General features: G+C 42.7%; 1 protein-coding gene across 1 annotated transcript in view; it reads left to right on the plus strand.

The window, feature by feature from the left end:
- Window positions 1-1,510: 1,510 nt before the first annotated feature.
- The window catches only part of MFSD2A (major facilitator superfamily domain containing 2A), a 35,136-nt gene continuing 10,829 nt past the window's right edge, over window positions 1,511-25,817 (plus strand). Inside the window, exons 1-5 of the mRNA XM_030218659.1 lie at window positions 1,511-1,658; window positions 2,940-3,062; window positions 4,212-4,336; window positions 14,866-14,989; window positions 21,116-21,194. Of these exons, the coding sequence (XP_030074519.1) occupies window positions 1,569-1,658; window positions 2,940-3,062; window positions 4,212-4,336; window positions 14,866-14,989; window positions 21,116-21,194 (541 nt within the window). The 5' untranslated portion in view covers window positions 1,511-1,568. The remainder of the gene's footprint in view (window positions 1,659-2,939; window positions 3,063-4,211; window positions 4,337-14,865; window positions 14,990-21,115; window positions 21,195-25,817) is intronic.

Below are 25,817 nucleotides of genomic sequence, written 5' to 3' on the forward strand. Positions count from 1 at the left end.
AGATTTCAGCACCTAAATCTACACACATCCATTTGTACCAATGAAAATGTGGCATAAATCCCTGTGTGTAGATTTAGGTTCACAGGGTCATATTCTATAACTAGGCGTGTAAATTTTATGAAATGCCCATTTCCCCTTTTTGCCTGCAGACATTAGCAGTTCGGGGCACATTGTTTCAGAATATACTTAGCAACTTGTATGCCTAAATTCTAATCAGTGCCAATTAGTGCTCATTATTGCTTGTTAAGTGCTGTTATCAGCGCTCATTAGCTTGTTAAGTTCTGTGCAATGTTATAAATCGGCACCGATCTCTAGGCGTGCTATATAGAATCCGGGTGAAAAGGGCCTTCAGGAATGGAACAAACAAGAGTCCTTTAATGAAAGGACCGGACACAAGCCATTTTTCCGCACTCATGCGCCTGCGTCAGGGGTCAAACAGAGATAGAGTCTCTCAAACAGAACTATGAATAGAAACACTTTGATGCTATGAAACAGAAATGTAAAAACCGCATCTCAAACCAGCCCATCTTTTGCTTGACATTGACTACTGAAGATGTGTTTGAGACGCAGTTTCTTTTATTTCGTTTTGAAAGCACATAATTAGACATCATATTTTTAAATATACAGTTAAAAGCACAGGTTGATGGTTCTGTGAATGTGATTGGATCTGTTTGCATTATACTTGTAAATATTGAACAGTCAAAAGCAAAAGTTGATGGGTCCCTGTGTGACTGTCAGGATTTCTTTCCCTTTGACTGCAGCTGATCCTTGCTGCCCCCACTCCCCATAATGTGGGTGGGTGTGTTGGGGGGGGGGGGGGGGTCTCAGTACTGTCTGAAATAGCAGATGATATGATGGCAAAAGCCAGAAGGATGCTTGGGTGGCTTAAGGACAGGAAAAGGAATTGAGAGCATCTCCGTTGTGAGATTTTATTTGGAGCACTGTGTGTGCAATTCTGAAGACTACGTCTGTGAAAGGATATGAGTTGGTAGGAGTTTGTCCAGAGGGAACAGCTCTGTTTCTCCGTGAGCAAGCAGGATAAGACAGTCACACATGGGTGATGATGTCATTGCATGACGCTGGCAGTTCAGACCTAAACTGGAGGAAAGTCAGGATAAGGGACATCGAATAGAGAGATATTAAAAGAAAAGAAAAGTCCATGGGAATGAGGGTCCTTTGAAGGACTCGGGAGATATTTGTACATGAAAAGGGAGGTGGATTGGTGAGGAGCTGAGGACTGTATGGATGGTTTTGATCTGCCCTTATCTTCTCTGTTTCTATGGCAGTTCCAGGGCAGGAGTGAGGTCCGTGAGGGTGTGTATCTTTTTTTTTTTTTTTGGGGGGGGGGGGGGGGGTTGGCTGTAGAGATGTTGCTTTATCTTGGATACAGTCTAGTATGAAGTGCGAGTTTTGCAAGCGGAACTGCCGGCACCACATGAGCGGGTGGTGTGAGGGAGGCAGGACTGGGGTGTGTTCTTCTACTAATAAGAGAGAGGGGGCGCGGCGCGAGCTCTCTGTCCCCGGACGAAGTGCCGCGCGCTGCCCCGATCACTTGCTCTGCCGCGGTCATGGCCAAGGAGAAGGAGGCGGAAAGCGCTTCATCCACCGGACTTCTGCAGCCCGAGATGGGGGATCGGGACGAGACGGGCTCCAGCAAGGTGAGGAGGGCTGGAACCGGCTGCTCCCTTCCTCCGGTAGACATGACGTGTCTCTTGGAAGGAGCCGGAGAGTAGGGGGTGGGGGGTGGCTGTCTCTCTGCAGGGGCTCATCGACTGCTGATCGTACGGACCCGGACCTACAGATCCCCAATGTGTGTGTGTGGGAGGGGGGGCTGGCTCGTCTGTCTCTCTGCAGGGGCTCATCGACTGCTGATCGTACGGACCCGGACCTACAGATCCCCAATGTGTGTGTGTGGGAGGGGGGGCTGGCTCGTCTGTCTCTCTGCAGGGGCTCATCGACTGCTGATCGTACGGACCCGGACCTACAGATCCCCAATGTGTGTGTGTGGGAGGAGGGGCTGGCTCGTCTGTCTCTCTGCAGGGGCTCATCGACTGCTGATCGTACGGACCCGGACCTACAGATCCCCAGTGTGTGTGTGTGTGGGGGGGGGGGCGCTGGCTCGTCTGTCTCTCTGCAGGGGCTCATCGACTGCTGATCGTACGGACCCGGACCTACAGATTCCCAATGTAAAGGAAGGTGGAGATGGAGGGCAGCCAGTTAGGGAATTTTCAGTTATTTGGCACCTCAGCCTTATTAAAACAAACAACTGTGGCCCACTCATGCCTGATGGTCCTACTACTATTTTCCACCTGACTCTGCAGTTCATTCATTCTGAAAGAAGGACAAACTCTTCTAAAGGTTTCCTTCGTGTCTTTTTCCGCATTGCTGCCTTGTGACTCATTTCTTGCTTAGCTTCTACTATGGGCCTGCTGCATATCACCCTACTGGAAAATTACACAACTCTATGTCAAGATTATTCCCTTCTACTACTACTACTACTATTTAGCATTTCTATAGCGCTACAAGGCATACGCAGCGCTGCACAAACATAGAAGAAAGACAGTCCCTGCTCAAAGAGCTTACAATCTCTTTGGGGGGTTTTGGCCCCGGAGGAATAGAACAATTTTTTTAGGGAGCTTTTTCAGAAAAGTGCAGGGCAAGTCACATCCAATGTGAGGCTACTGAGCCCCATTCATCTCAGGACCCACAGATGAATGAGGTGGTGTGGAGCCATCAAGAAATACATGTATATACCAGAGGTGGTTTTCTTTCACTTAGAAACAGTCAGAGTTCTTATGTTTCTCCTATTTTCCCATTGAATTCCTCTGACTTGAGAGCAAGGTAATGCTTCCTTTGGAACATCCTTTTTAGAAGGAAGGGATGGACTGTCCTGCAAAGCCTGTTCAGTGATTGGGACCTTGTTTCTTTTTGTGCTGCAGGTACAGAAAAGGAAGTTATCGGTGCTTAGCAAAGTCTGCTATGCTGTTGGAGGAGCTCCTTATCAAATCACTGGATGTGCCATTGGGTTCTTTCTGCAGATTTACCTACTGGATGTGGCACAGGTGGGTTTGCCTTGGTTGGCAGAGTCATGCTTTGGCACAAAGAGCAGTTCGGCCCTGGGGGAAAGTTGGTTCCTTTTGCACATATTAGGGGGTAAGTGTGTCAAGCAGCTATGCACCGAGTTTGTGTGTAAATATTTAGAGTACTAGCACATATGAACATGTGTGCCAAAGTTCATTATTCTGTTAATATGTGGCAATCTCCTATAGTCTGTATTCTGTAAATGGGCGGGGTCTGGGCAGAGCATGGGTGTGGCTCTCACTTAAGTCTAACATCGAATAATGCAAGTTATGCACATATAACCAGCGTTTAGTACTTGCACCTAAGCACATATATATCTGGTTACACTAATACTGTTGAGCACATAACTCCTATCAGGGTTACAAAGTTACCCTTAGTAGCTCAGTAATGACATGAGCTTCCTTCTGTCGCCTCAGCGTTTGTATCATTCCAAACAGATCCTTATTCTACAACTCCTAAGGTGTAGGATGCACAGGAAACATATCGACATGTGCCTGGAAATTCTTTTCAAAGAGGGCAATTTCTGTATCTTCTGTATTGAATATCTTCTTTCTCCACACATAGCACGGATAATTATATTAATAGTGCTGGTTTTGTTTTGCTTGAGGTTTCTGAATAGCTCTTAGCTTTCAATGAGGAAAGAGAAAGGGGGATGGAACGATAGACCACCTTTCTGTGGTTACAATTATATACAGGTACTTATTTTGTACCTGAGACAATGGAGGGTTAAGTGACAAGGCGCTGTAGTGGGAATTTTACCCCGTTCAGCAGGATCAAAGCCCTCTGCACTTACCACTGAGAGAGACTGGTCCCTCGTTCAGTTCTACAGCTGGTAATCTTTGTCCGTGATGCTTATAGGTAAACTGGGTCATGGACAATAGGGGTGTTGACATTCCCAGAAAAGCCAAGCTGTTACTTATGGGGTGTTTGGGGATACCAGATGCCCAATTCATTGTATCCGATCTCTTGTTTCATGCTGTGTATACATAGTTCACAGACCTGCAAGATGAGGCAGTAAAAGAGAAAACCATAACCCAAACTATTGGAATTCAAAGTATCAGGCCAGCCTAGTCTTTCTCCGTGAGATACAGAATTTGACTCAGGTTTGTGTTCTCTTTACACGGACACAGGTGGACCCCTTCTATGCCTCCATCATCCTATTTGTGGGCAGAGCCTGGGATGCCATCACAGACCCTATGGTGGGTTTCTTTATCAGTAAAAGTTCGTGGACCTGCTTTGGAAGACTGATGCCTTGGTAAGGATCATGTGTGGCTTCCCCCACCCTTATTCTTATCCAGCACATTCCTGGGCCGTAACAGTCCCAGCTCTGGTAATGTGCTAAACCTGTCTGGCATGCTCAGCCTGCTCGTGGCGAGGAGGGGGAGCTCTCAGTTGTGCAGCTAATGTGATTTCTGCTTGTTGAAAGGTTTTGAACTGTACAGCTACGGGGGGGGGGGGGGGGGGGGGGGGGTGGGGGTCTGTAGTTTGAAAAAAAAATTTTTCCCTGTACTTGTACACTAGAGTTGGTTCCCAAACCAAACCTGGTCCTGGAGGCAGCCCAGCCAGTCACGTTTTCAGGATATCCACAATGAATATTAATGAAAGAGATTTGCATGCACTGCCTCCACTGTATGTAAAGCTATCTCATGAATATTAATTGTGAATATCCTGAAAACCTGACTGCCTGGGGTGCCTCTAGGACCAGGCTTGGGAACCACTGGACTAGACCTCTCTCTCTGGAAATCAAATAATTTATGGTTCTGGGATCCTCCATTAAGAAATGTCCTCCACTCAGTGAAACAGTTGATAAATAGGTGTTAATTGAGGGCAGCATGAATGTTGCACTTCCTGGCTTCTCTTCCTACTAACCTGAAATCTGGATAATGCCACATAAGCAGAATGTGTTTACATTATACCTACTGATTGCAACATTTCCATTCATAGAACTTGAAATACCTGCATTAGATTAATTTGAACTTGAGAATCAATACATGGAAACTGATCTTGTGGATATCCTGAAATCCCATTTGACTGTGTGAAGCAGTTTGTATTAAAATGTGTGTGAAGTTGTAAGCTTTAATACTGGTGCATGCACATCACAGAGAATCCATGTGATGTTTGTGGGTGTGTGTAGACAGACAGGTGCCTCTTTACACATGTACCCTTGAGGCTTTTGCATGCATGCATGAGAGTTTAACCTTTTGTCCAAGTTTGGCGAGGGCTTTGGATGTGTGGATGAGGCTTTGTGAAAACTCCCTAAGTCCTCTCACTGTGGTAAATGAAATTCATATTAAGGGCTGGGCATTTTGCCTCGTTGTTTTGTGTGGGACTTAGCTTCCTGCCCTTGTGTATGGCTCATCAGAACTTATCTTTTCTGACTCCTTTTATTTAATCTTGCCAGTATAGCTCCCCTTCACTGGTCAGTTTGTTTCATCCAGAGCGAGGCTAATGAGGGACTGAGAACATTTTGGGACCATTTTACTAAGCAGCAGAAGGGCGAATGCGTTGGTGTGCGTGCCAAATCGGTACTAATGCAGTGGTAGCGCAGGTGTCCTGCGGCAGTTTCGAAGCGGTAGAAATTAATTTTCTGTTTTTCTACCATGGGGGGGGGGGGGGGGGGTCCCAGTAGTAATCAGCAGCACGGCCACATTGATGCTCACTGCCTGATTACCACATGAGTAGTGCATGAGCCCTTACCACTGGGTCAATGGGTGGCAGTAAATAGCCAGATGCTGTTTTTAATTTTAGTGCTTGGCCATTTACTGCCACGGTAAAAAAAAAAAAAGGCCCAGCATGCACCACACTACGGCAGGCCACTTTTTATCATGGCTTAGTAAAAGGACTCCTTTGTTCCTTTCACTGCTTGGTTCTTTCTTTATTTCTTTTATTTATTTAGAGTTTGCTCACACCTTTTTCAGTAATGGCTCAGGTACTCTGAGTATTTCTGTTACTCTGTGAGATCTACTACTCCGCACTGTGCACAGGATTTCCCAATGAGCTGACTTTATTAAGTATGAGGAGTAGAAACAGTGAGAGAATAATAAGTAATAAATGTGACAAATAACTACACCAAAGTAACAAATACCAACATGAGAATAAAAAGGACAAGAATATTAATTGTAATAACAAGGATGAAAGTTACCATATGTAATTGATATCTGCTTGTGCTATTTTATTTTAATTATTTGTTGCATTTGTACCCCACATTTTCCCACCTGTTTGCAGGCTCAATATGGCTTACATAGTACCGGAAAGGTGTTCGCCAAGTCCGGTAGAGAAACAAATACACGGTGATGTTGTGGTCGATTAAGCTTCAGGCACAATGGGGATCGAAGAGAGGAGAGGTTATATAGTGTCCATTACGAGCTTTGGTTTTGCTGTGTTGCAGAGTGTAGGCATTTATGTTGGGTCAGTAGGGTATGCCTTTTTGAACAGGTTGGTTTTTAGTGATTTCCTGAAGTTTACATGGTCATAGGTTGTTTTCACAGCTTTTGGCAATGTGTTCCATAGTTGTGTGCGTATATAGGAGAAGCTGGATGCATAGGTTGCTTTGTATTTGAGTCCTTTGCAGTTTGGGTAGTGGAGGTTTAGGTATGTTTGTGATGATCTGTTTGTGTTTCTGGTTGGTAATAATGTATTAATATCAATTCATTATTAGTTATTGCTCTCTTGCTCTTTCTACCCCTTTGGTTTTGTGTAAAGGGGTTAAGTGACTTCCTCAAGGTCAGGCATTAATTTGGAAGGGAGGGATGGGGAAGTCTGGGGGTTCTGTACCATTTGATTGTGTGTGGTGTGAGGTTTGCAGCAGGGATAAAGAACCTGTGGGGTTTATTTATTAGGATTTATTTACCACTTTTGTGAAGGAATTCACTCAAGGCAGTGTACAATAAGAATAAATCAAACATGAGCAATAGACAATTACAACAGTAAAAATATTCAAATAATACAAAGTATGGCATAGTACACTACTTACAATGTCAACACAAGATTTGATAGAACATCTTAATTGACAGTGTAGGGTATAAGCAAAGATGGAACCTATAGATAGATAAGAGAGTAAGAAACGTTGCTCCTGAGTTTGCTTGTTTGTTTTTGCATAATCAGAGCTGGGTAGACTTGCAATTCTCTGCTCTTACTGAGAATGAACTGACTGTGGTTAGTGTGAGGGGTGTGTCTACTGCAGCAGAACACACCATATGGAAGCAGCCAGTCAGTAAAAGGGGGTGTCAACAGAGGCACACAGCTGACATATGAGGTTACCAGGAGTCAAAGTGAACTTGAAAAGAGAAGGAGGGAGCTTCGGAAGTCGCCATCTGCAGCTCTTGAGCTCTCTTTAGAGAAGCCCCCTAAGGGCCTCCACTCCCTCCTTTTGTGGACTATGGGAGGTTTGAGGAGGTGGGGTTTTCCTGTTACACTGAAGTAGACTGTCTGAGCAGGTTTCAGATCTTAGCCTGATGTGTAGATCTGTCGGCTGGCTAACTTTATAGGTCTTCTCAGACATTAAATTTATACATATTCATGAGAACGCAGCTGTATCCTACAGGAGCTGGACTCCTTCAAAACCCTCCACTAGAGAATACCAGACATCAATCACAGGTGCAAAATACAGGCAGACTCTCATCCAGTGGTTCTCAAACCTCTGGGGGAACCTCAGCCAGTCACAGTTTCAGGATATCTGCACTTTACATGCAAATCTAACTCATGAATATTCATTGTGGATATCCTGACCTTGATCCTGGGGAACTGGGTTCAATTCCCACTGCAGCTCCTTGTGACTCTGGGCAAGTCACTTAACCCTCCATTGCCCCAGGTACAAATAAGGACCTGTATATACTATGATACTATGTAAACCGCTTTGAATGTAGTTGTAAAAAAAAAACAACACATACAGAAAGGCAGTATGTCAAGTCCCATTTCCCTTTCCCCTCTCTCAGTCATCCTTCCCCCTGTTCCCTTGGTTTGGCTGTTCTGTCTTCTTTCCTATCAAGATAAGGTAGTTCTTTTCCTTTCTAGTTTATTTTAATTTGTAAATTGCTCAGTTCTGCCACTCAGCTTGGGTGGTATATCAAGGGAAGGCTTCCCTCGTCCATGTGCAGCTGCTGCCGGCACTGCTGAAGTTTTAAATGTCAGAACAGGAAGTACTTGTTCTTGCATTTAAGCCTGTAATTGTGACAGTGGCAGTGCAAGGAGCAGAGCACAGCCTTGACCGAGGAACAGCACACTCTTGCCGCTGTGAAGGTTGAGCCAGTGATGCAAAGCTTTGGTGCCCTGTGCTTGTGCCTCACCTAACATGTGCCTTAAACCAGCCCTAGGTCCAAAGGACTTTCTCACGTGCTTCCTGTATCTAATGTACCTGAAATGAGTTTTTGCCACTCCTTTCTAATTCTCTTTTAGACTTCCTTATCAATGCTTTGTGTCTAACTTACCAGTATTTGGAGTGCTTATGTCGTGTCCTGTTTTCTCCATTTTATGAACGATGCTCTTTGGCTTAGCTGAAATTGGGTGGCGGGGGGAAGAGGGGTTGGTGGTTGAGAGGCTAGGATGGGGGAGGGCAGACTTATACGGGGTCTGTGCCGGAGCCGGTGATGGGAGGCGGGACTGGTGGTTGGGAGGCGGGAAATACTGCTGGGCAGACTTATACGGTCTGTGCCCTGAAAAAGACAGGTACAAATCAAGGTAAGGTATACATATGAGTTTATCGTGGGCAGACTAGATGGACCGTGCAGGTCTTTTTCTGCCATCATCTACTATGTTACTATGTTACTAGTTGTCTTTCATCTCACCTTTTAACCATAAAGGTTAACCATCTCACCTTTTCTAGTATGTTGAATACTTCTGGTCTGGAATTCCAGGAAGGATTTTTTTTTATTTAAATGAAGTCTTTATTAAGTACTGAGGAATTCCTGTACAATTGAAACTACATGAGGAAGAAACATTGTACAAACGTACAAGAAACATCGAAACAGCATATGGCCAGTACATATCCCTCATGAAATTAGTATACAACAATATCAAAACATAAATAATTCTACATCAACCAACAGCTCTAACCATGACTCCAGGTTTTAATTTTGTAATGTAGTTTCCTACCCTCCCTCCTCGCAACCTCCAGCTACCCCTCCCCACTAAACCCAGTTCCCTCCCTTCTCAACCCAACCCACCCTCACCTGACCCCCCCCCCCTAACATGAGCAGTGTTTAAGAAACCCAGAAAGGATTTTTAAGCTACATCTGTGCCTGATTTGAATTCTCAACCTTTGCAGGTGCAACTTTTAGCTTTTTAAAAACATTTTTTAACCATTTTACTCATTTTATCATAGTTGCCCTTTTGAATGTTAAATTCTAATTAAGCTGAATTCCTCATGGGGTTATTCTATAAACTGTCACCACAGTTAAAGCACCCGAATGCCATGCGCTCAGCGCCAATTCAGTCACAAGATTCCGTTATAGAATACTAGTGTAATGTCGGCATTGGTAGGTTCCCTCTTACACCATGTCAGTGGCAGGCATGGTGACGTATCTAATGTGAAGTATTTTCTATAAGTAGCTTCTAAAAATTGGCACTGAAAATGTAACGCACTTAGCATGATTCAATAAGACTATGCGTCATTTATACAGTCACTTTTAGGCATAAACGTTCCCTAAGTATAGGCACCTGCAATTAGACCCGGCTACAGTTAGGAGAAGTTTGGCCATATTCTATATCAGTGCACATAACATTTGGGAATGGCCTGAGAAATGCTCCTATCCATACCCCCAAATATCTTCTTACGTTAGGATTTACATGCACATCATTATAGAATACAATACATGCATAAATCCTAATTATTGCCAGTTAGTGCTGATAATGGGTTGTTATCACTCAATTATCGGTGCTGATTGGCTCATCACTCAATTTAGTTAAGTGCATTCAAAATTTTTTTTTTTTTGTTTTCTTTTTGTTACATTTGTACCCCGCACTTTCCCACTCATGGCAGGCTCAATGTGGCTTACATGGGGCAATGGAGGGTTAAGTGACTTGCCCAGAGTCACAAGGAGCTGCCTGTGCCTGAAGTGGGAATTGAACTCAGTTCCTCAGTTCCCCAGGACCAAAGTCCACCACCCTAACCACTAGGCCACTCCTCTGGGCATGTGTCCCGATTTAACACACTGTAGCTACTTCCTCTGGACTGGCCCCGCCTCCTCTTAAAGAGGAAGTTATATCAGAGGAAGTGGGGTGGGTCTGGAGGAAGTAGCCGCAACATGCAGACAGCTGCGATCCTGGGCAGCTTTGCTATATAACTAGTACTGTGGCCACCAAAGGTGACAACAGGAGGCAGGGAGGGAAAAGTGCTACAGCTTAGAGTGAGAGAGACAGGAGTAGTGTTTGGGGATAGAGAGCCTGAAGCAGTGTTGAGAGGGGTAGGGGGGGGGGGGGAGAGGAGCAGTGCTGGGACCAGTGTACAGAGAGAGAGGAGCAGTGTTGAGACCAGGGTACAGAGAGACAGGAGGAGCCATGCTAGCTAGGTGGGTGGGTAGAGCGAGAGGCAGGGGCAATGCTAAATGAGGGGGTAGAGAGAGGCAGGGGCAGTGCTTAATTTTGAGAGAGAGCAGGTAATGCTGGATAAGGGGGTGGGAGGGGTGAGATAGAGACAGAGACTCTGCATGGGGGAGCAGAGAGAGACAGGGGGAAGACACTAGCTGGAAAGGGTGGAGAGTAGGGAGGAGACATGCTGCATGGAAAGGGGGTGGAGAAGGGAGATGCTGGATAGAGAGGAGAAATGCTGAATAGAAGTCAGAGAAATTGAAGTGAATGGACTTTTTCAACATTATTGCACCAGGAGACGCTAGTGTGGCTTGATAAAAGAGGCCCTTAAAACATTTTCGAGTAGCTTTCAGAGAGCAAAACCTCCTTCCTCAAGAAAGGACAGTCTACTATACTATTAAGTTAATCCAATGATAAGGTAGTGCCTTATCTTCCTTTTTTTTCTCTCTCTCTCTTAATTTCAAATGTGATTAGAATATGTCAGTTTTTTAAATGTACACCTGCTCTCTGTATATTTTGCACAGTACAGGGGGATGTGCATTGTCTGTTATTGTTAATCTTTTGTGAATTATATTTGGTTTTTACCTCTTACACAGTAATTTTATAACAGAGCAGCAGGGTATGCACTTAAGTTACACTAATTTTCAAAGGGAAGATATCTATTATTCTACATATTACATATGTCATAAGATACGTGAGTATAAGCCAGGACATTGGTGCATTTTATGTTTCAATGATTTTTATTAATGACTTGGCAGGTGTAAACATGGGCCTGTACTTTTGGTGAGGTCATTTTCAATGTCCTGGCTTATACTCACGTATCTTATGACATATGTAAATAAATGTTGCCATTCTCCCCAGTCCCATGAATGCCTCCATTCAGGTTGGATAAATTTATATGAGTCTACTCAGAATTCTGCCTTCTCTTTTTTTTTCTTTGGCCCCTTGAGCTGAAATTAATTTTTCGATAATGTGGGATATAAGAATCAATAAACAAATAAACAGACAAACTTGCCAGCTGACAATAGATCTTAACTTTCCATACCCAAATTTAGGGGCCTTTCACAAAGCCATGCTAGTGTTTTTAGCTCACGGTAAAAATCAGTTGGCAGTAAACCCTGAGACGCCCATAGGAATATCAGGATTTACTGCCAACTGATTTTCACTGTGAGCTAAAAACGCTACCACGGCTTTGTAAAAGACTCCCTTAAGGCAAAGTTTAAGTCTTTTTTTTTCCAGGAGGTTTTTGTAACTTTTTTTAGTTAGGTACTGACTCCGAATATGCTCTGAGACACTGTATCTTACATTTTCCCCATTTTCTTCCCACTCTTCCCCTTTTCTATGATTTCATACAGAAACATATGGTTGTCTCTTTCCTAGTGTTAATGGACCTCCCTTTCAGTAATTTAGGGTCCTGATTACTAAGCTACGGTATAGGCATACTAGCGTTTTTAGCACGCACTAATGCTAGAGACACCCATAGGAATATGTTTAGGATGCGCTAAAAATGTTATTTATTTGTTACATTTGTAGCCCATATTTTCCCACTTATTTGCAGGCTCAATGTGGCTTACATAGCACCGGAGAGGCGTTCGACAACTCCGGTATGAACAAATACAAAGTGATGTAGTGGTAGGATAAGGTTCATGTGGAAAGACACATTAGGGGATTGTAGAGCGCAGTGTGTTTCTTCTAGCAAAAAAGGTGCCGGTACTCAAATGTCAGGCCACCCTTCAGGGATGAGATGATCACTGAGGGACTCACCCCACAATAGCCAGGACCCCTGCAACCAGTCACAGAATGTATGACAAGGCAGAACTGGTGTGTAGAGCCTGAGCTCTTTCATTAAAACTTGGGGACCATGGACCAATTTCAGCATACAATGGAAAAGGTGCCGGTACTCAGTACCCCCAAGTACCCCCTCAAAAAAAAAAAGCCCTGGTATTATTATTATTGTTAGTGCACGTTAGTAAACAGGGCCCTTAATGTTTAGTGGAGGACTGGCCTAGTGGTTAGAGCACCGGTGGCCGGTTCAAATCCCACTGCTGCGCCTTGTGATCTTGGGCAAATCACTTAACCCTCCATTGCTCAGTTACAAACTTAGATTGTGAGCCCTCCTGGGACAGAGAAATATCCAGAGTACCTGAATGTAACTCACCTTGAGCTACTAGTGAAAAAGGTGTGAGCAAAATATTAAATAAATAATATTGTATTGTTCACCACTTTAGCCTTCTTTTAGATAAGGTGGTAAATTAAATCTTCAATAAACAATAAAAAATATTCATAAGTTTTAAATCCAAGAAGTGTTAGAACAGAATTTGTCTGCCTGTAAAACACTGTTGTACCCACAGAAACGTCCTTTAAAATTACCCCCTAAATGTATTACTTTGGCAACACAAGTAAAATAGTTTTTAATTTCTGAATGTGTTTTCTTAATTTTTTTGATTAGATCTGGTATATATAAGAAATAATTAAATGAAGTGTCAATAAAATTATCTGAATTTGAGCTGTTACTAATACACGGGGCCATGTTTGAACTCCTGTACCTCATAGAATTGGGTTTTTTTGTCACTTTAATTTTTGTAAATCTTTAATGCTTGTATTCTTCAAGAAAGAAATGAGGAAGCCATTGGGGCTCATTTTCAAAACAAAAAACGTCCAAAAATGTCATAAAGACATTTTTCTCTTAAAAACATACAAGTTGCAATTTTCAACACCCCAATTTTAGATGTTTTGCTCCACAGTTTGTCCAAATTTCAAGGGGGTGTATTGGAGTAAGTTTTGGGCGGGAAAGATTTTTTCTGCAATAATGGAACAAAATGAAAACATCTCTGGCTAAAATTAAGACTTTTTGGCTAGACCTGTTTCAATCACAACTAAGTGACCAAAAGGTGCCCTAAATTACCAAATGGCCACTGAAGGGATTAAGGCATAACCTCCCCCCCCCCCCCTTATTCCCCAGTGGTCACTGACACAGAATCATAGCCAGATTTTGACATCTGAGGGAGCAAATCTTTTGTAAAAGAGGTGCAGGCCCAATTTGCATAGGCACCATTGCATTCAAAATCCATTTGGGGGAGCTACTGCTACCCTTGAACCTCACCTAGCTATACCTCTGTACTGACCCCCTCTGAGGTAAAAGTGACAGTTCATACCAGGCTCTATGACAGCTTCACATATGATGGCCAGTCCTATTAGAGCAGCAAGCAGGTCCCTGGAGTAGCCTAGTGGACTGTAGAGAAGGGGACCCAGGTCCATATCCCACTCTAACTGGTACACTTGTGGTGGAATGTGTGAGCCCTTCAAAAAACACTAAGGAGTCCTTTTACAAAGGCTCGCTAATCATTAATGCTCGCTAAACGCTAGCAACACCAGTAGAAATATATGGCCAATTCTAACGTTCAGCACGTGAATATTTTTAGTGCTCCCTAAAAATGCTGGCGCACTTTGTAAAAGGACCCCTACATTTATTTATTTTTATTTATTTATTAGGATTTATTTACCACCTTTTTGAAGGAATTCAGTCAAGGTGGTGTAGAACAAGAATAAGTCAAACATAAGCAATAGAAAATTACAGCAGTAAAAATATTGAAATAACAATACAACGTAAGGCATAGCCTACATTACAATGTCAACACAATATGCAATAAAACATTTTAATAGACAGCTTAATACCTACTGAACCTGCAGGCATAAGGACTAGTGTAATGGTATACAGTTGGGTACAGTAGGTGTTGGTGGGTTTCAGAGAGCTCACCATACAATATGAGGGTGTACCAGTAAGGGACCTCTTGTGTGAAGTCCACTGCAGTGCCCCTGGGGTGTCCCAGTGCTCTGCTGGAATGTCTATGTGATCAGTCTACTAAGAATGCTGGGCCACCTCCCTCTCCCCCCCCCCCCCCCCCCCATACATCCCAATGGCATGTTTGTGTGTGTTTTTCACCGGATATCTACAAATGAATGTACATGAGATACATTTACCTGTGATGGTTCTGCATGCCAATTTGCCTATTTAAGCATATTTGTTGCTGATATCTGGAAAATTCAGCTAGCTGTGGGATCCCCAGTCCTGTCAGTACACCTTCCCCTAGCCTCTGATTCCTACCCCCAACCTCCACCTTCACCACCACCAAGGTCTGGGAGTTCTTCCTACCCTCTGACCAGAGCTGGGTTGGTTTATCCTTCCCCACTTTAGTCCAGTTTCTGTCCTTTCTTGTCACAGTGATTCTAAATCATTTTTTCCTGTCTTTTTCTCTCTAGGATTATCTGCTCTACTCCTTTTGCAGTTGTCTCTTACTTCCTGCTATGGTTGGTGCCGGGTGTGTCCAGTGGGCAGGTGATATGGTACCTCTTTTTCTACTGCCTCTTCCAGTCTCTGGTGACGGTGAGTTCTCCATATCAGGGACCCTGAAGATGGTGTGAGACAAGGGCCGGGATAGATGATGCTTGTAAAGTAAAATCTGGACTGAGGAAAGGACCATCAGATTATGACAGCCAGACTGTCAACTCTTGGCAATGAGGGAGTGAAATCAATGGTTTCAGGTCTTTTCTGTCTGGTAGATCTTAGAAAATAACCTTGAATGTGATATCTTCCAAGATCCAGCCTTTGTGATGTGGAGTACACCAGCTTTCTCTATTATCCCTCACCTTATTCAATGTGTATCTCCAGGGACTATCATAAGGATTCTTGAATTTCAAATGCATATATATTAATATGTGGGTTTTTGTCAAAAGATGGTCACTACATTACAGGTGTTCAGGATGCTGCCGCTGGACAAATGACAGGTAGTAGCCCACATTACCTAAAAATCCAAGTGGATTACAACTTACATTCAAAATCACACATAAAACAATAACAAATTAATTAGAGATGAATATCACAGTGTGAAGAACACAATGAAAACAAAACAAAGATATTACATCAGCTTCCCGAATAGTTCTTAATTCTGTACCTCTTATAAAAACACAATAAATTTAGGGACTAGGCAGCTCATGAAATCCCAGAATTGTTCACATTAACACGGGGCAAAATGGTATAAAGGTCTGATTCAAAGGTTCCCTGGACTCCCCTGTGCTTAACCCAATTTGAGACATATATGCCTGAAACCCTACCTCCTTCCTGCTGAATCTGTGCCCCTAAATAAAAAATATGAGTGCTGCCCCCACCCATATCCCACCCCCCAGATTTAACTCACCCAATGAGATCTGGGGGGGGGGGGGGGAAAGAGGATGGGGGAGCAACAGTTCTGTCATCGGCTTCTTCTAAAATGGACAGTCTGACCCTTAGTGGTCGTCTAGTAGCACCGGAACCAGGGGACAGACAGCCAGAATGCTAAAATGCACCTTTTCTTTCCTCAAAGATAACAAGTAGAGCTGTACCAAATAGCACATTTTACTAGTCGGTCGAATACAAAAAATGAAAAATATTATTCAGCCAAATATGAATACTGAATACTAATAATGAGCATTGAGTTTTAATATAACAAATAATAATAGAAGCAACGTGAAATCAAAGATCAAATGTTGATTTCAGTAGGATGTAACACAGAAGAGCCCTGGATTATTCATATTCAAATTAGGCAGAACAACTCATATCACTACTCTACGTAGAGTAAGGCAGAGACCCCTCACAGCACTGCTAGATATAGAGTTTGGGGGAGACTTTGTCCTAACTCCCTTAGATGTTACACGAGCTAATGTCAAATTGGTCGCCCTCCCCCCACTACCAATCTGACTTTCTAACCCTTAGCCTCCCAGAAGTAAGCAAGCAAACCACTGCAATGGTAATTAGTAATTGGAGGATACTGTATGTGGTGCTGTTACTTTGCCTTGTCCTAAAAGTTACTGCAATATTGTTTACTTGTGATGAGGGATATTGCAGTGTTGTCTTTATCTGGATATTGTATCATTATCCACTGTGTTAGGCTTGCCCTTTATTCAGCTACTGGGGCTATCTACTTTCATAAAAATGGACTCCCTGTTATACTAATGGAATTATTTCATATATTTTATACAGAATAAATATCTGCAAAATGATAACATATACATTTTATATAAAATAGTTACATTAATGCTTGGCAGTTAAGCTTTAAGGTGAAGAGATGTAGAGTGATGCAGTTGGGATGCAGAAATCCACAGGAGCGGCATGTGATAGGAAATGTGAGGTTGACATACACAGACCAGAAAAGAGACCTTGGGGTGATGCGGTCTAAGGACCTTGAGGTGCTGAAACATTGTGACAAGGCTGTGGCCAAAGGCTAGAAGGATGCTTGGCAGCATAGAGAGGGCAGAAGAAAGGAGGTGATAACACCTCTGTATAAGTCATTGGTGAGATTGCATTTGGAGTACTGTGTTCAGTTTTGGAGGCTGTATCTTGCCAAGGATGTAAAAAGACTCAAAGCTGTTTACAGGAAAGCAACCAAAATAGCAATAGGGTATGCACTGGAAGAGGTACGACAGCAGACTTGATAACTTGACTATGTAAGCCCTGGAGAGGAGGAGAGGAGAGGAGAGGGGGAGACATTATACAAAATAAACTTTTCCCAAAAATAGAGGGGCTTTTAGAACTAGAAGACATGAAATGAAGTTGCAAGGAGGGAAACGTAAAAGCAACATCAGGAAATACTTGTTCCTGAAGAGGGTGGTGGATGTCTGGAATGCTCTTCCATGGGAACCTATGATGGAATTCAAAAAGGTGTGAAATCTACACATGAAAATGGAACATAAGAGTAGCCATACTGGGTCAGACCAGTGCTCCATCTGGCCCAGTATCCTGTTTTCCAAACAGTGGCAAAGCCAGGTCACAAGTACCTGGCAGAAACCCAATTAGCAGCAACACTCCATGCTACCAATCCTGGGGCAAGCAGTTGCTTTCCATGTCTGTCTTAACAACAGAATATGGACTTTTCTTCCAGGAATTTGGCCAAACCTTTTTTAAACCCAGATATGCTAACCGCTGTTACCACATCCTCCGGCAAAGAGTTCTAGAGCTTAACTATTTGTTGAATGAAAAAATATTTCCTCCTATTTGTTTTAAAAGTACTTCCATGTAACTTCCTCAAGTGTCCCCTAGTCTTTGTACTTTTGGAACGAGTAAAAAATTGATTCACTTCTACTCGTTCTACACCACTCAGGATTTTGTAGACCTCAATCATATCTCTCCTCATCCGTCTCTTTTCCAAGCTGAAGAGCTCTAACCTCTTTAGCCTTTCCTCATACGAGAGGAGTTCCATCCCCTTTATCATTTTGGTCGCTCTTCTTTGAACCTTTTCTAATTCTGCTATGTTTTTTTGAGATACAGCGACCAGAACTGAACACAATACTCAAGGTGTGGTTGCACCATGGAGCGATACAAAGGCATTATATTATTTTTGGTATTATTCACCATCCATTTCCTAATAATTCCTAGCACCTGTTTCCGTTTTTGGTCGCCGCCACACACTGAGCAGAAGATTTCAGCGTATTATCTACAACGACACCTAGATCTTTTTCTTGAGTGCTGACCCCCAAGGTGGATCCTAGCATCAGGTAACTATGATTCGGATTATTGTTTCCAATGTGCATCACCTTGCATTTGTCCACATTAAATTTCATCTGCCATTTGGATGTCCAGTCTTCCAATTTCCTAAGGTCTTCCTGCAATATTTCACAGTCCGCACATGTTTTAACAACCTTGAATAGTTTTGTATCATCTGCAAATTTAATCACTTCACTTGTCGTTCTGATCTCCATATCATTTATGAATATGTTAAATAGCACGAGTCCCAGTACAGATCCCTGCAGCACTCCACTGTTCACCCTCCTCTATTGAGAGAAATGACCATTGACCCTCTGTTTTATGTCCAATAACCAATTCCTAATTCACACCAGAACATTGTCTCCTATCCCATACTCTTTAATTTTCTCAGGAGTCTCTCACGAGGAACTTTATCAATAACTTTCTGAAAATCCAGATACACTACATCAACCAACTCACCTTTATCTACATGTTTATTCACATGTTTGTCTACGTGTTCTGTAATTTTATTCTTTATAATAGTTTCCACTATTTTGCCTGGCACTGACGTCAGGCTTACCGGTCTGTAATTTCCTGGATCACCCTTAGAACCCTTTTTAAAAATTGGCATCATGTTGGCCATCCTCCAATCTTCAGGTACTATGGACGATTTTAATGACAGGTTACCTATTACTAATAGCAGATCAGCAATTTCATGCTTGAATTCTCTGAGTACCCTTGGATGTATGCCATCTGGTCCAGGTGATTTATTACTCTTTAATTTGTCAATTTGGCACAGTACATCCTCCAGATTCACCGAGATTTCTTTCTGTTCCTCCACATCATCACCCTTGAAAACCATTTCAGGTATAGGCAGATCTCTTACATCTTCTTCCGTAAAGACAGAAGCAAAGAATTCATTCAGTTTCTCCACTATGACCTTGTCCTCCCTGAGCACCCCTTTTGCTCCTTCGTGATCTAACTGTCCCATGGGTTCCATCACAGAATTTCTGCTTCTGCGGCAAGTTTCTCTTTATAATTTATGTATTTATTGCATTTGTATCCCACATTATCCCACCTATTTGCAGGCTCAATGTGGCTTACATAGTTTTGTTATGACATTTTCATTCCAAAAGATCATAAACAGTTAGTAGTGTGTGGAGATTGAGTAAGGGAAGGTAGAGGAAGTGATTAGGTGGGTGTTTGTAGAGGTGGATTTTCATATCTGGGTGGGTAATAGAGTAGGTCAATGAAGCTATTGGTTCTCTTTGTAGGCCTTGTTGAAGAAGTGTGTCTTCAGAGATTTGCGAAAGTTTATTTGTTTCGACAATTGATTTCAGGTCTGTGGGTAGTGCTTTGCATCTGACTTGCCAGTGCTTATGTTGTTTCTTATTTTCTTCATTTGGGTCCTTTTTCTGTTCTTTGAAGGACAATATTTTGACTGTAATAGCCTTTTTTACTTCACCTTTTAACCACACTGGCTGTTGTTTTCTCTTTCCACCTTTGCAAATACATGGAATGCATCTGGACTGGGCTTCCAAGATGGTATTTTTGAATAATGTCCACACCTGATTTAGTGTCCTAACCTTAGCAGTTGATCCTTTTAGTTTCTTTTTAACCATTTTCCTCATTTTATTATAGTCGCCCTTTCAAAACCGAATGCAGCTACAGTAGATTTCCTTTGCGGGTTCATCCCAGATAGTAGCTCAAACTTGATCATGTTATGATCACTGTTTCCCAGGGGACCCAACACCGTCACCTCTCACACTGTGCCCTGCACTCCACCAAGCACCAAATCCAAAATGGCTCCCCCTCTCGTCGGTTCCTGAACCAGTTGCTCCAAAAAGTAGTCGTTTATTACAGCTACAAATTTTATCTCCCTGGCACTCCTTGATGTAACATTTATCCAGTCAATTTCGGGGTAATTGAAATCACCCATTATTATAGTGTTGCCCAATTTTCCAGCTTTCCTAATCTCTGTAAACATTTCTTCATCCATCTGTATGTTCTGTCCTGGCGGACGGTAGTACAGCCCTACAAGAATACTCCTTCCCTTCACGCATAGAATTTCTATCCATAATGATTCCATGCTGCTATCTGTGTGATGTGGAATGTTTATTTTATTTGACTCAATTCCCTCTTTAACATAAAGCGCAACCCCCCCCCCCTCCAATTTGATCCTCTCTTATCATTGCAATACAATTTGTACCCTGTTAACACAGTGTCCCATTGATTGTCCTCTTTCCACCAAGTCTCTGAGATGCCTATTATATCTACCTCATCATTTAGTGCTATATATTCTAACTCTCCCATCTTATTTTTTTGGCTTCTAGTATTTGTTTACAGGCACTTCAGATTGTGTTTTTTCCTTTGATCTACAAGCTGCTTAGAGGTTGAAGAATTCACTTCCTTTATCCTGCGCTCTCATTAAGCACACCTAGTTTACTTTCAGCATTGTTGAAACCTCTCGACTGGGATTCCTTAAATGTCCTGTTTCAATAATCAACACTGAACCATGCACTCCTAGGCAATTGTCAGCTCCCCCCCCCCCCCCCCCCCCATTCTAGTTTAATAGCATTTCCACTCACAGTAAAACTAAAACAACTTTCATACTTTAAAGAACAAAAGAGGGAGAGAGAGACATAGAGGGGGATAGACTGCACCGGGCATGGGGGAGGGAGGGAGAGGAGTAATGTGGTACAATCCTGGCTGCCTTTCTGGGCAGACTGGCTTTATCTCTTGTTATTTACTATTCAGCTACTGGAGATATGTAATTATATACAAATGTTAATGTAATTATTTTTTATATTTTATTATTTTAATGTTTGTTTACATTTTTGTCATTATAGATGGACTAGAAATATCAAATTAAATGCATGTTCTAGAGAACACATTAAGGTGTTCTTACTTTCATGTTGGTAGTCTTTTGGAACTACAAGTTATTTTCAGCTTTAAATTCTCTTCAGAAAACGAAGTAATCTTCTGAAACTAAATGTATCTCTTTTTTTTTTTCAGTGTTTCCATGTTCCTTACTCAGCACTGACCATGTTCATCAGCACAGAACAGAGTGAGCGAGATTCTGCAACAGCATACCGTAAGGGTTTAATCTTTCCAGTAGTACAAGCATGTGTGCATGAGAGCAGATAAAGACCATAGGCTCACCTAGTCTTCAGTCTTCTGCGTTATCTTAACCACATCTGTCTGCCCTCCCTGTCTTTCTAATTCTGTGCTGCTGTTGCCTTCATTAACTCCCATGGGAGGTCATTCCATGCATCTAGCACCGGTTCTGGAAGAGAATTTCTCTCTGTTAATCCTAAGCCTGCTTTTTTTCAGCTTCTTCTACCACTCAAAACTGTCTCTCTCATATCCCCATTCCCCTTTTTCCTGTAGGGAAATGGATATTTTAGCCATCACATTGGATGAAGGAGTTAGCAAAAGCTAATTGAGCATTGTAGGGGAAAAAAAACCCCCAGCCAACACAACCAGGAGCAAGAGCAGGTGGCCACACGCTAAGTTCGCCAAAAAATCAGATCAAAATCAAATCAATTCTCATATACTGCTTATATCCCCTTTCCAGAGTTCAGTGTGGTTTACATTCTAGGTGAGACAAAAGCTGATGTTAGTGTGAGGTATGAGACCAAAATGAGATGTGAGTAAACCCCGTTCTAGATCTTCAAATCCCATCTCATTGGTCATATGATGCACATGCCTCTCTTTCAGACCGATTCCATCTGTCTGTTCTTTTGGAGATGCTCACAGGACTGTCACTAGGGAAGGGCGAGTGTGACAGTTATCTAGAACAAAAAGCTCCTTCAGGATAGATTGAGTTGTAAGCATGGGTGTTCAGTGGATGAAAACCAGAAAGAGTTCCATCGCCCTCCTGCCATCTGAGCTGGGAGATGGAGAAGACAGAAAGAAAAGTGGGGACTAGACCAGAGGGGATGGAGGAAGATGAAAGTGGGGATCTGTGAGGATGGCAGGTGAAAACATACTTGTTTTCCTCATATGTTAAAATATCCTATTATGTTTCTGGATTCAGCTAATACAACCGGATAGAATATTCCATATGAGATGTCATTATTGACTTCTAAAGAGGCATTTTTACCTCCGTTTTCACGCTGGATAAACCTCTTCCCCTGTGTCATCTACTTTTTCCTCTTGCTCTCACCACTGTCATGTCTATTCTATTCTAGCTTCATCCTTCTCGATCTATCTGCTGCTTTTGACACTGTTGATCACAGCCTACTCCTTGATATGCTGTCCTCACTTGGATTTCAGGGCTCTGTTCTTTCCTGGTTTTCTTCTTATCTCTCCCAGCGTACCTTTAGTGTATACTCTAGTGGATCCTCTTCTACTTCTATCCCACTGTCAGTTGGTGTACCTCAGGGATCTGTCCTGGGACCTTTTCTTTTCTCCATCTATACTTCTTCCCTTGGTACTCTGATCTCATCCCATGGTTTTCAGTCTCATCTTTACGCTGATGACTCCCAGATCTACCTCTCCACACCAGAAATCTCAGCCAAAATCCAGGTCAAAGTATCAGCCTGCCTGTCTGACATTGCTGCCTGGATGTCTCAGTGCCATCTGAAACTAAACATGACCAAGACTGACCTCCCCCATTCTCTATTTCTGTGGATGACACACTCATCCTTCCTGTCTCATCAGCTCGTAACCTTGGGGTCATCTTCGACTCCTCCCTCTCCTTCTCTGCACATATTCAACAGACTGCTAAAACCTGTCGTTTCTTTCTCTATAATATCAGCAAAATTCGCCCTTTCCTTTCTGAGCACACTACCATAACCCTCATCCACGCTCTTATCACCTCTCGCTTAAACTATTGCAACTTGCTTCTCACAGGTCTCCCACTTAGCCATCTCTCTCCTCTTCAATCTGTTCAAAATTCTGCTGCACGACTAATATTCTGCCAGGGTCATTATGTTCATATTAGCCCTCTCCTCAAGTCACTTCACTGGCTTCCTATCCATTTCCGCATACAGTTCAAACTCCTCTTATTGACCTATAAGTGCATTCACTCTGCAGCTCCTCAGTACCTCTCCACTCTCATCTCTCCCTACATTCCTCCCCGAGAACTCCATTCACTGGGTAAATCTGTACGTGTCTTTTATAGTGTGGGGTCATTGACATCTAGGCTTTCCCTTTCCCAGAATGTTGTCCAGTTCCTAACAAATCTAAATCCCTGAGTGATGAGTCTAGCAGTATCCCAAGATTTCTAAACTGTGATTTTAGGGGGAGTTCATATTTCCCAAAAGAAATCCTGAAGTCCTGTATTTGTCCACTTGTGTTAGGTACCCAAAGAACCTCTGTTTTGCTTGGGTCAGGCAGACAGTTTATTCAGAGCTGTGGGTAAATCTGGTTCAGTGGGTGTGAGTAATTGCACATCATCAGCATAGATGTAGAATTTTGTGTCCATCGACGGAAGCAGCTCGGCCAGAGGCTTGAGGTAGATATTAAATAAAATGGGAGACAGTATGGATCCCCGTGGCACCCCACAGTCCAGCACCCAAGGTAATGATGTGCTGTTGCTGAACAGAACTGATTGTTGTCTGTCTGACAAATAGGATTTGAACCATGCAAGTTCTGTGCCACCTGTTTCTGCCAGTTTTGTAAGCATAATATTATGATCCAGTGTCAAAGGTGGCTGAGAAGTCCAACAACACTAGTATCTAGGCAGATTCCCTGTCATGACCTTCTGTGCAGATCATCAAGAAGGGGCACAAGAACTGTCTCTGTTCCATACCCAGGTCTGAAGCCAGATTGACATGGGTCTAGCTAGTTACAGTAGAAGCCCAGACCAGATATATTGCACATATTTACAAAGGTGGAAAGAAGAGCAAACAACAGGCAGTATGGTTAAAAGGTGAAATGAAAAGAGGCTATTTAAGCCAAAATCTGCAAGGGCCGACTTCTACATGGAATGTTGCTAGTGGAATAGCAACTTCAGGCACAGGCAGCTCCTTGTGACTCTGGGCAAGTCACTTAACCCTCCATTGCCCCATGTAAGCCGCATTGAGCCTGCCATGAGTGGGAAAGCGCGGGGTACAAATGTAACAAAAATAAAAAAGAATGGAAAAAGGACCCAAATTAAGAACACAGAAGCAACATAAGCACTGTCAAGTTATATGCAAAGCATTGATAAAGAAGGCTAAAAGATAATACCTGTTCAGAAAGGCATACCTTAACGATCCAATTTAAATGCCTTAACCCTGCAACATAACGAAACCAAAGCTTGTACTGGACATAACTTAACTCTTCCCCCTTACGATTCCCTAATGTGTCTGCAACACATGAACCGTCTTCTACTACAACATCACTCTGTATTTGTTCATACCGATACTGGTGATTGCCTGTACGGTACGGTACTATGTAAGCCACATTGAGCCTGCAAATAGGTGGGAAAATGTGGGCTACAAATGTAACAAATAAATAAATAAATAAAACTTGCCAAAGAGGGAAAAAAAACTCTTTTTTTTCAGGTACATCAGAAGCAGAAAGCCTGTGAGGGAATCCATTGACCAGTTAGATCATTAAGGAGAAAAAGGGGCGCTCAGGGAGAATAAGGCCATAGCGGAGAGACAATGAATTCTTTGCTTCGGTCTATATGGAATAAGATGTAAGAGATCTTCCTGAGCCAGAAATGTTTTTCAAAGGTGACAATGTGGGGGAACTGAAAGAAATCTTAGTGAACCTGGAAGACAAAACCAGGGCACACAAGATGAAGCTAGAATATGGTAGGTTTAAAACAAATAGGAGAATGTTTTTCTTTACTCAGCATGTAGTTAGACTCTGGAACTCATTACCGGAAAATGTAGTGACAGCAGCTGGCCTTACGGAATTTAAAGGGGGTTTGGACAGATTCCTGAGGGAATAGTCCATTGAACATTATTAATTTTTTTTTTTTTTTTTTTGGGGGGGGGGTTGCCGGGTTCTTGAAGCCTGGATTGGCCGCTGTCGGAGACAGGATGCTGGCCTTGATGGACCCTTGGTCTTTTCCCAGTATGGCGGTGCTTATGTACTTATTTACATACTGAACCAAATTGACAAATTAAAAAATATTCAATCACCTGGACCAGTTGGCATGCACCCTAGGGTACTGAAAGAACTAAAAAATGAAATTGCTGATCTACTGAAAGTGATCTGTAACCTGCTGTTAAAACCATCCTTAGTACCTGAAGATTGCAGGATGGCCAATGTAATGCCGATTTTTAAAAAGGATTCCAGAGTTATCTCGGAAATTACAGAGCAGTAAGCCTGACCTCAGTGTCGGGCAACATAGTGGAAACTATTATAAAGATTAAAATTATGGAACACATAGACAAACATGGTCTAATGGGACAGAGTTAGCATGGATTCAGCCAATGGAACTCTTGTCTTACCAATTTGCTTAATTTCTTTGAACGCATGAATAAATATTAGAACATAAGAGTAGCCATACTGGGTCAGACCAATGGTCCATCTAGCCCAGTATCCTGTTTTCCAAACAGTAGCCAAGCCAGGTCACAAGTATCTGGCAGAAACCCAAATTGTGGAAACACTCCATACTACAAATCCCAGGGCAAGCAGTTGCTTCCCATGTCTGTTTCAATAGCAGACTATGGACATTTCCTCCAGGAATTTGTCCAAATCTTTTTTAAACCCAGATACGCTAACTGCTGTTACCACATCCTCCAGCAAAGAGTTCCAGAGCTTAACTATTCGT

The sequence above is a fragment of the Microcaecilia unicolor genome, chromosome 11 (genome assembly GCF_901765095.1).
Source record: "Microcaecilia unicolor chromosome 11, aMicUni1.1, whole genome shotgun sequence".
Classification (NCBI taxonomy): domain Eukaryota; kingdom Metazoa; phylum Chordata; class Amphibia; order Gymnophiona; family Siphonopidae; genus Microcaecilia; species Microcaecilia unicolor.